General features: G+C 41.8%; 1 protein-coding gene across 11 annotated transcripts; it reads right to left on the bottom strand.

Annotated features, from left to right (window-relative positions):
• Nucleotides 1-3,446: 3,446 nt before the first annotated feature.
• On the bottom strand, nt 3,447-11,013 carry LOC147870366 (transformation/transcription domain-associated protein-like). Of its 11 annotated transcripts, none has more exons than XM_087342305.1 (8): nt 10,890-11,013; nt 10,441-10,697; nt 9,978-10,102; nt 9,205-9,356; nt 8,635-8,732; nt 8,050-8,135; nt 7,574-7,795; nt 3,447-7,227 (listed from the first exon to the last, which is right to left on the bottom strand). In XM_087342305.1, exons 3-8 carry the CDS (start codon nt 10,011-10,013, stop codon nt 7,177-7,179), a joined length of 645 nt encoding a protein of 214 aa, XP_087198431.1. In that variant the 5' UTR covers nt 10,014-10,102; nt 10,441-10,697; nt 10,890-11,013; the 3' UTR covers nt 3,447-7,176. The 11 variants fall into 11 exon arrangements, 10 of the variants coding, with proteins under 10 accessions (XP_087198431.1, XP_087198432.1, XP_087198433.1 ...); XM_087342306.1 differs by having other exon boundaries at nt 7,093-7,233; XM_087342307.1 differs by having other exon boundaries at nt 7,093-7,233; nt 7,646-7,795.
• Between the last annotated feature and the right edge of the window lie 728 nt (nt 11,014-11,741).

The raw sequence follows: 11,741 nt of genomic DNA, 5'->3' as shown, positions 1-11,741 counted from the left end.
TGGGGAATCCTGCAGGATCGTGGGTAATATTATGTGGTGAATCCAGGGGAATATCCTGGGAATCATGGGTTGCGATCGTGGGAAATTCTGTTGGAAATGTTTGGTGGCAGATTCTGCTAGATCTGGGTAGGGAATCCTTGGTGGGGATCCTAGGAAATCTGTGGGGAATACTAGGATGGTCATGGGGAGTCCTGGTAAATCCGAGGAATCCTGGAGGGGGTTATAGGGGATCCTAGAGGTGATTGTCTTCGGGGATCCTGCCGTGATCCTAGAGGGCAGTGTCCAGGGAATCCTGGGGTCCTAGGGGATCCTGTGGTTCCTGGGATATGGTGATGCTGCAGGGATCCTGAGGGGATGGTCCCGGGGGGGCGATCTTGGGTAGGGGTGATCATGAGGGTTGGCCCAAAGAAGGTGATAGCCCTGGGAAGGGGTGCGACTGGGGTAGTGGCCCTGGGGTAAAGGGTGTGGCCCTAGGGTGGCTGGCTAGCAGAAATATTGGTGAGAAGATATAACCTTGAGATTTTTTAAGACCAGTATCTACGAAACTATTGGGCCGAATTTGTCGTGGCTTCCTTGACCTATACGTGACCTCATTTTGACATGAGTATGGTCAATCAGGTATTTGCCGTTTGGCATAAATACGTATGACCTTGAGAATTTTAAAGACCTCTATCTGGCAAACTATTGGGGCGATCTTGTCTTGACTTTGTCATGACCTTGACCTAACAGTGACATCAATGTTACAAGAGAATAATCACTCTGATAACTGATGAAGATGTGAGGGCGAAATAATGTACAACAGTGGTCCCCAACGCGGTGCCCGCGTTGATACGGAAAGAGGTTATACTGAATAATAAAGGCCGTTCAACCATGAACATTATAAAATCAAAGCACAGTTCTCTACGTACTAATGCCCATCTTGACGATTGCGAGCAGCAACATCATCCTACTCTCCCAAATTTGTAAAACTGGCCGCTGAAATGCAGTGCCAAACATCACACTGACTTCCCACTTGAGTAATAATAATTATACTTATAAAATTACGTATTTTTGATTGCGTGGTTTCTTGTATCAATAAACGTCGTGTTGTTTTGTGTATTATTTGGTGTCCGTATCTTATTTGTCCAGAGAAAGGAAAAAAAGGTTGGGGACCACTGACGTAAGGCAATACATGCCAAACATTATCATCAGTGCTTTTGGTGTAATCACGCACGTCTGCTGATATCGAAGTTTCAACGTTCCTACGTGCGGATATCCGTATATCCCATGTACACACAAGATCGAGATTAAATACATTTCTTTTGTACATTCATGTATGTCTGATGGTTGATATGGGTTGCCATTATCCACACATTGAAGGCAGATTCATATTTATTTATGACGGACTTTGCCACAGTACGTATGTGTTTGCCGCGTGGTATTCTACGTCCATACAGCATCCAGTTGATGTGATGTGTCCAGATGGGGGGGGAGGTCATAAATGCAGAGGGAGTTAAAGAGAGAAAAGTAATGCCGCACCAGCTTGGCCCAAAAGTTATATTCTGAACAAAAAATTTCGAAAAGGAATTCCCACAGTGGCAAAGCGTGACTTTTTCAAAAGTGTTGGCCAAATCCCACTCCGGGATGGGGGTCAGGGGAGTTGAAACTTTGGCAGTTAAGTTTTTGGATCGTAATTTATTTTCCATGATGAACAATTAAGTGTTAGCAGTCGAGGTTTGGCTAGCATCTTAGCTTGGTAGGTCATGTAATCCTCTACTTACCCCCTCAAACCAGAACTATATTGTAAGATTTGAGGTTTTCACAGCAGATATTGTTTCTGTCATAATTGCGTTTGCGCAAATAGACTGGGAGCTTACGCCTGAATGAGGTACCCATCAACGCTTGTAGGGGGAGGTATTCCCATATGTCATTTCAGATAAATCCATTCAAACAGCACACCCAAGTTACTGCTATTCTTATGGGCACACGCTCCAGAAGCATCTATAAGTTAATGTGATTAAGTCAAGGTTGTTTACAATGTCTTCCGTGGTTTAATGCGTCACTGGGACATACGATTGTGTGGGTCGTATTAACCCGGTCAGTATCGCACTCCATTGCAGCACGCTGCCACTACAAACAGTCCTACATATCGGGTGGCCATTATGTCCCATTCCACTTGCATGAATAAACGGAAAATCAGTTAACACTGACACGATATCTAGTTGCTACAGGTTGCAGCGTGAACTTGTAACTTAATCAGTACACGAACTGTAAAGAAGTTCTTGACATAAACTCGCACAGTGCTAGGACAATGGATGTAAAATAAACTGTCGTACCTTTAGTTGCAACGAAGGTAACTGTTGCGAGCAGCGCCAACTGGGACAATCATAATTAATAAGAAAGCTGGCCATGTCGTTGACCGATTGATTAACTAACTAGATGGCTTACCAAACCCGAAGGTTCATCACCGAATTAACCAAAGCCCTCCACCGGACCCTGTCCTGGGCCAACAAAATCCAGTCTCCTTCAACTCCTATCTCCCATAGATCCCGCCTGAGATTATCCTCCCATCTACGTCTAGGTCTCCCCAGAGGTCTCTCCCCCTCAGGCTTCCCGGTGCACACCTCTTGTCCCATCCATGCACGCTACATGCCCAGACCATCTCATTCTTCTCGACTTAATCACCCTGACAATATTGGGGGAGGAGTACAGATTTTTAAGCTCGTCATTGTGCAGTTTTCTCCATGCCCCATCATCTTCTCTCCTAGGCCCAAATATCCTCCTAAACACCCGATTCTCAAACACCTGCAATCTGTGTTCCTCCCTCTGAGTGAGAGACCATGTTTCGCACCCATACCACACAACAGGCAAGATTATTGTTTTGTATATTTTAATCTTCAGGTTCTTAGAAATCAGACGGGAAGACAAAATATTTTGAACTGAGAAGTAGCAAGCATTTCCAGAATTTAGTCTCCTCCTAACTTCGTCGTGAGCAACATTTTGAATCGTTTTTGTTGTTCCCAAGTATTTGAACTTTGTCACACTTTCAAAGGATTTATGAGCCACCTTAATGTCTGTCGGGTACATCATCGTGTTCACAAAAGCCCGCCACCGGGGTCTATCCTGAGTCAGTTGCATCCAGTTCACTCCATTGAGACCCATCTTCGTAAGATTCGTCTTAATGTTATCTTCCCACCTACGCCGAGGTGTTCCCTTCAGGCCTTGTAAACTTTCAACTCGCCCTAACAACATCGGGTGTGGAGTTCGTCAAGCATTTTTCTCTCTTATCTGTCCCACTCCCGTTTTGGGTCCAGACATCTTCCTCGACACTCTGTTCTCAGAGGCCCTCAGTCTATGTTCCTCCCTCAAAGTTAAAGACCACGTTTTGCACCCATAAATACTTTGCACTCAATACTAGCAATCATTCCCCGGATTTAATCTGCTGATGTAGGAGATAATGAGAGGGAGATTCTTCAATATTTATTCTTCTAAATCCGGAATACAATTTCTTTCAGTTCCCTAAAACGCTTTAATAATGTCGATGTATCAAGAGATGAAAAGCGTTAGAATTATTGTTCAGAATACAAACCCCACTTCTTAGCATCCATGTATTTTTATTAAGATTCTGGGCCACGAAACACGTTTAATTCATTTAAAATTGTAAAAAGTTAATTGCCTACTGGAATATTCTTTTATTATAAATGTTGCCGTTAACAAACAGAAGTCAATCTAATGTTACTTGAAATTGTGTTAAAAAAGTTTAATTCTCTTACACGAGTTCACAAATGCAGACGAAAACATTAAATGTGATGAACAACAATATTTATAATTAGGAATCCCTTACCTCAAACTTTGTTCAATTGTAGGAGACCACGACGTCCACGGGCAAAGATCAGTTTAATCAAAATTAAAATGGAGAGAGTGGAGGGCGGTTTCACAGATTTCTTAATAATTCTTTTATAAGATAAGAACTTGTGATATTCTATATTAGTAAGAATTGCCACAAACAACATATTCCCTCCACCTAACATTTACCTGGGCAATACTCATTACAGCTGAATCTAAACGGTGACAAGCCGCTGCATCCAGTCTGTACAGAAAGTCATTATTTCACGGTCACCAACTCTGAAATGACAAATGTTCGTGTAAAAGACAGATCAATGAAAATGTCACCTTATATTTTAAACTGCGACAGTAGCTCAGTCTCTTGTGTGGAAGGAAACAATCTTGGATGAAGATAAGTGCAAAATTCCTCTGACAGCATAGCCGAGTTTCCAGGAAATTCCAAAGTGCAATGGCCGTGACTTCCACATGAAACCAGATTCATTCAGAATGGAGTTGCCTCTTTCCACATCCTACGTCATTAGGAACCCTGCATATTCCAAACTGCATTACAACACTGATATTTAAACACCGCAACCTATCTGCTGTCATACCACAGCGACCAGAATGGCATATCCAGATCACATCAGGCGTTCCGAGTAAAGGTGACGATTCTGAAAAAAAAAGTAAGACAAGTTTATTGCAATTACTGTCATCATCATTATTGCCATCTTCTTCTTCCAAACATCTGATCTGCCATATGCAACTTCCGTGCTCATTCTTTTCCTTTCTGACTGCCTCACTAGAATCGTAACAAACTGGTAATATTACCAACTACAAAACATCAGTGCCTTCCTGGACAAACACGTAGTAGCTAGATTTAACACTTTGCTTAGTATTCAAATTGAGCCGAGTTGTTTTTTAACGATTACGAGGACGAACAAGACCTCAAATCAATGTAGAAATACACGAATTCTGTCGGCCAATGTACAAACATTCTAGGCTACGCTTCAGGAAGTTGTCAAATGTCACTTTCATAAATTACAAAGGGACCCTTTTCCCCCGCCCAGTAATGTATCCAACGCAACGAATTATGGTCGTATTACGTAGGAAGATGGTGGGGACAAACGAAGTCAAATCAGACGACAAAACGATAAAGTAAAGCAAACGCGAAAAGCCGTTCAATATGACCTTCGTGACTGTGTGTTCGTAAATAATTTGTTTCGGCTACGGTAAACAAATGATCATTTCCTTGTTAACCAAAGCAACGCGCCATTCATTACGCTAAACTACGTTCAATTTTTCTGCTACCCTTTTTAAAACAATCCGCACACCTACGCCCACATCTTGGGGCAGATTTTTATTCAAAGTCTTGGTTACTCGTATGGTCACATTTCCAGCAATTACAGAAGCAGCAGTTTGCCAGAAGACAACTGCCTGCCTTCTCTCCCTCGCTCCACACCCAATTCACATAACATGATGGAAGGATGACTGTAAGTGCCAAAGAAACTGGCAGGGTGCTGGGGCCACCAACCCGGTCGCAAATACTTAGACATTCTGTACTGTGGACGTGGGGATTCCCCACTAAGTAAAGGAGAGCCACCAAAAATTTCTTACTTTGAGGAAACATCTCTCCATGACACCAGCAGCAGCACTCTCAATGTAACAACTTTAACAAGTAGAAACACAACAAAATAAAGAAAGCAATTCTACAAAACAATATTTTGTATCTGACATTACGTCAATAAACAGTTTTACGAGATGAGTTTTAGTGCACGCTGATTACTGAATTGCCAGCATGTCTACACGAGAATTTCTGATTGTGGTCACAATGTTTATTAAGATCCCGGGACCCCTTCAACATCATGATCGTATGTTGATTCACTACCCAATAACAAGATCAATAAAACGTGCAACAAATAAAGCTACGTTCTACCTCCAAGAATCATACGCAAAGGAATCTTCACTCGCAGACAGCTCAAACACTCTAATATTTTAACAAACATCCTGCAAAAGAGCTGTACCACTTAAAGTCCTCTCCCTTCCATTTCAGCACAGATTCTTACAGTAGTAATAAGTTCTAGAAATGAATGGAGGGGAGACACGGGTTTCGTATTGTATGCATTTCCTTCCTGATTTCTGCCCTCTAAAAAATAACTGAGGGTTTTCGTGGGTGCGATATGGGAGCCCAAGATGAGAGGAAGGAGGGGTTATGTAAAAATATATTTATGAGGGAGCAGCCAAGGTGGTCAACGAACACCAAACAGACATCATATATCATTTCATTTCCAGGTCAACAATCTTTAACCAAACTAAATTGTCAATAACTTCAGCCTGTCTCTCTCTCACACACACAAAAACACAATCTCTACATTCTTCCTATAAACAATCTGACTGACAACACTAACAAATTAGTCTTTCCTAAGCCAAGAACTCTTCACAACCATTTTACAGACATAAAATAACAATCCTGACAAACACCAGCACTGGTACATTGTGACCCACATAAGTGGCACTGCCTTTCTATACTTGGGTCCAACCAACCACACCACTCCTCAATCCTAATGCAAATCCCCTTACCCCACCACCAACCACGAAATATACCAGAAGTAATACTGAGCCTCATCACATGTCCATGAGACTGACACCTGACAACTCTCAACATATGGTTAAGTCTCAAATAAATGGAACCTCTGACAGTCATCTCCATTTTTGCAAGCAAATCCAAATTCATAACGAACACCACACCACAAACTTACAAGTTTTGTAACCGATCCCCTTGCTCAACACAGCAAACTCTCAAAATTAACCAAAAGCACAGAAAATATCCCGGCAGCTCCGCTAACTGTGCACAAAACTAAATTACTTACACTGGCAAATGCTCACTTATTAATTAGTAAACAGACCACATTAAAGGCTCCTCAGCACTGCACACATCTCACGTGTAACAAAACCTTATCACAAATAGTCACCACCCTCGTCTACAAGCTACACCTAACCTCCAATTTTGGTGTCCTATAAACAATATATTCACTAGAGAATCATGAATGCCTCTAGCATACCACAGATACTGCAATAATGCCAATCCCTCACCACATTTACGTCTTTCAACATATCAAATCTCACGCTTTAAGTCACAACATCTAAAGTACCTAATAAAATTGGACAGACTCATCTCTCTCACACGACAACCGCATCAAATACATTCTAATGCTCATGTACTCACACAACGAATGCCTGGTTCAGACCGATATCAGTCTCTTGCGGATATGAGGTTCCTTCTTTGTCCCAGCAGGTTTAATCTTCTGACATGAAGTCGGTCTGCCAACTGTTGCCGCACGTACTTCAACGCTTCTCTGGCTAGCAGTACGCAGGTCACGTGGTGCTCAGTAGAATCTGAAGGATCATTCTGTTTCTCGTAATCTGCTACTCCTAGAAAGAGAAAATAAATTCACATTCAAGAAATCAAGACATCACACTCTTCTAAGAACACACAGTTTTACTTCACCAAGCAGTTAACACTCCCACCTTAGCCAATGAACAAGCACCTTCCATTTTCAGAAGACAAATTCTGTCAAGTTCATTACAAACTCATTCACAAGTTAACTTTAAATACGGGTCACGACCAGCGACCTGACAAATTCTGAACTCCCTCGCTTACAGATTCATACTGGAGCCTTTCTTTCCTCCCCCCCAACAAATTTAAAACATTCGCCAAGTGGGCCATTATTCCACACGTCATAATACTGCAACTACAAACTCTACAACTCACACACGTCACGTCAGACCCACGCAACTTCCGTTGCCACTGATTCAGTGGATATTTAACGAACAGTTCGCTTGCCGTCGGTTTGGAGCCGAGGATGTTGATCGCTGTCTCCAAGAAAAGAACAAGTGCCAGGTGTCCTGGCTTACACGGCTCCCTCTCCTCGTGCCCCATTATGACAGCGAGGGAGTCTGTAAACACCAGTCGGTCCATGCCCTTCAGGTTCGCCTGTTTTGATGTCATGGAGAAAGGACGTAAATGAAAGATTAAGAAATGGCAAGCCTCTACAACACAGCCAACATCTGTAGCACTTCTACTACTAAGGTGAATTCAACCGACAAGGGGCAATTAGATTTATTTTCCATATCACCATCAGTAATGCCACTTTATAATGCCTTCTGGAAGCAAAGGTGGAAACTTCACCAACAGTAATATAAATTGTTTCAATGTTGAACAATCTAAATTTATAAAACTGAACTCACCAGCTTCCTGTGATATCGCCACCATTGTGCAGTGACAAACAAGGAACACCGTCGTAACTCTTTCATGGCTGCAGCAACAAACACTCCTACCAACATACACAACAGGCCTTACTGCTTTTTCCAGATATGAAGCAGACGCTTTCAACCAGTTCACATACTAAATGTGGTTTTAAGAGAGATTTCAGGTTCTCACAGTGGTCTTTGGGTTCTAACACCACTTGGACTTACAGAAAACCAACACCGATTATGATTTTTAAACATTTAATGGTTCGCTATATCAGCTGAAGTTATCCTTGTGACTAAGCGCAATGCCATGAGGCAGTGGGAGCATGGAGGTAAACTCCATGCATTCTCAATTATAGAACTATGTGGAGGTCAGCCTCAAAATGTGGTTCCTTAAACTGGCAAAGAAAAATCACGTTCTTCATTGTTTCTTTGTAGTGTCAATAGAAGAAATAGACAAGTTCTTCATTTCATTAAAAACATTTACTACTTTTCAGGACAAAAGGTCTTCTTCCTTCAATAATGGCATTGTAATTCAGAAAAGAATTTTATTAAACAATTTACTCAAATGGATGAACTTACCTGTGACTGCCATCTGGTGAGTGGCTCTGGCTTGCTTGTCCTGCAATCTGAACGGAATCCCATGGACTGCGGAGATCTCCACATGTGGATCATCAAAACTGCAACAGCGAATCACAATGAGTACAGATAATTACACTCACATCCTAATGTTCAATGGTCACAGCAGTGGCCAATGCAGTAGCTGCTTCCTAAATCAGCAACTGATGTAAGAGGCACAGAGCAAATGGGAAATCTGGGTTTATGATATGACAAAGAAATACATTACTTGTAGAAGCCTCCTGGTACTGGCAGGATACTAAACACAAACTAATTGTGATACAGCCTCTAACGGGCTCACTGTACCAGTAAATAATGAGCTCTGGGTGCTCAGAGAAAAATCTATATCAGTGCCTCATAGACTGCCTTGGGATTCGCTTACAATTCTGCGAAGAAAAGCCAGTGATTAACAATCTGTTATGTCATGTTAGTACCATCAGGCTGGAAAAACATCTTTTGTTTTGTACACTTTATTGATATCAAGAATGAGGTTAGTTTGACAATATTCTTCTGCCTCCAACTGCTCTTATATACCTTGGACAGAAGAAAAGCTGCTGCGCTCTATTCTCATCATCATTAAAATTCAGGGATGCCACCAAGAAACAGCAAATTATTTCCCAGCACTGACGACGGTAGAACGGATCCGTCGTGCTTGACTTCAGAGCACTAGATGCTGTCTCCACGACCTAGAAAACACAAGCAACAGTTTCAAGTTATAACGAGTGACAACGCAAGCCAGATTCAATGGTAAGGGAAGTCAAATGTTTTAGTTACAGTAACTTTCACGTACTGCAATTACTGTAATACTCTAAACACATTTTCTCCACATCAGGGCGCATGTCATATTTATTTCCAGAAACTTTGGGTTTCATGGACACCTAGACTTTTATTTTGTACGTAAAAAACGAGTTTGACAAATCTCAACAACACTGAAATAAAAATTAACTACAAGCATATAATTTTTGTATAGTCTATGCTAACCCTATAAACGTCAAAAAGGAACGTACTATACGCGTATCAAGTTATTTAATAATCTTCCACCAACAATTAAAACTCTAAATTAAGATATAAATGTATTCAAGCCTGCACTAAAATTAGCTTTCATACTTGAATTGCAAAATCTGAAGGTTATGTACATTCATATGTGAAACACGTTCTTGTAATTGTGTCCAAAGTACTGAGGTTAATGTATATTGAATGAAGTCCTGAAGTTTATGTTTATTGTATGAAATGACTTGCTCTGCATCCCATGGTTTAGTCCTAAGAAGGATCTATGGAATGCAAACAAACTCTACTCTCTAACATACCTGAATAATGCAATTCCTTATCCAAGTAACAAACATTCCAGGTGCTTCGTTCTGTCTGGTTCTTCACGTCCCCAACTCCAAAAAAGCTGCTTCCCCATCACGCACACAACTGATCTTCTGAAACACTGATATTCAGACAAATTGGTCCTCCATGTCTTCGTTGATGCCAGTAAACACACACTACAGCTACAGTTCACATGAAAGTTGCTACTCAGCACATCCCCTGATCTCAAACTCCTCTTTGAGACAGACTAGGCACTCCCACTAAATCTATAACAGTACACCTCCTCGGAAAGCAAGGTAATCGCACGAGGGCCTGAGGTCTTCCTTGTGGCATTGTGAGGCATGCTACGAACACCCCATACTTGGTCACTAGGAATCAAAAGTGGGCAACTGTGGTGTGGTGTGGTGTGGTGTGGTGGCCACATAACCAACATTACAACCTGTAACCCTAGCTGCTTACTTCTAGCTTCTTCACTGCGATAAGCTCTTGCACAAATTTAAATCAACAGCTACTGAATTTCCACATGCAAGCCACAAAAACAGAGGCTGCCACCACGATTCTGTGGGTCATCCCAACCGCATCGACTGATGAATTGTGTCCATCATGCACAGTGGTCATGTCAGCTACCGGAGCAAAGTGTCGCTACCTCCGTAGTAATGATGGACTCGAAACTGCGTAACGGCTGAAGTATCCCATATGCTTGCATTCACGCCTACCTGAAACAAAACCATGTACAGAAATAAACATCCGCATTGAGAGACCAGTATTAATTCTTACTACGAAGGCACTCTACACCACATTAATAACCTACTGGCAACTAATCCGGCCTTTCGTGCAACCAAAATATTTCCCACTTTACGTACTTCACACAGGAGAAAGATGACAAACATCAGTTCAAATAAACTTACAAGCCCTGGCAATATATGAGAGTAAAGCTGCACTCGACTGGCCATGCATCCTACCATCACGCCGTCCGAAGTAAACAATACCAGCAGAGGAGCTGCGCCATTTTCTAGCGCGCAGGGACGGCAACGTCTGAAAAACAGCGAACACATCCCGCAACCGCCGGAGCACGAGGGATATTCAATGATCATTATGTGCGCACCCTGACGAACTCTCCTGTCATCTACCGACAATACCCCTGAGGTACATGCCCAACCGCGAACACTACACGGCACTGCCGAACAAAATGCTGCCTGAAATACCACTCCACAGTTTGTAAACTTATAAGCACCTGAAACGTAATTAAAGCCCTTCTTCCTTCTTGTCCACATGAAGTATTGTGGTTGTTATCAGGAATACAAAATATATTTGTGATTACATAAACTTTACATCAGGTACCCATCATATATGAGTTTGTTGTAAATGTAAACTGTGCTGTAGTTCACTGAAACATAATATAAAATATTCTCTTTAGCACCACTTTAAACAAACAATATTATGCCTCCTCTTTTTTTGGGAACCAGGAATCTGACCATCTCCTCACTGCGGTAAATTTTGCCTGACTGTTCCTCCCTCCATGCAGCTGAGTAACCACGATCCAAACTTTCCGGTCTTATCGCGTTCCCTCAGTACTAATCTACACTTACCCACATGCTCCTGCCATCCTAAAGTGAACTGCGTTAATTTGTATTTTGGCTGCAATGTACCAGAGTAATAAGCATTTGTATAATCCATTTTCATCAAAATATTCTTTGCATTACGGCAAACCTGACACTATTTTAAATGAAGTTATTTTAGAATCCCTTGACATTTTACAT

The sequence above is a fragment of the Zootermopsis nevadensis genome, unplaced genomic scaffold (genome assembly GCF_977971745.1).
Source record: "Zootermopsis nevadensis isolate Lab colony 2312 unplaced genomic scaffold, Znev_1.0 Znev_ptg000309l, whole genome shotgun sequence".
Classification (NCBI taxonomy): domain Eukaryota; kingdom Metazoa; phylum Arthropoda; class Insecta; order Blattodea; family Termopsidae; genus Zootermopsis; species Zootermopsis nevadensis.
Note: the sequence above shows the minus strand (reverse complement) of the source record. Positions and strands in the feature narration are given on the sequence as shown.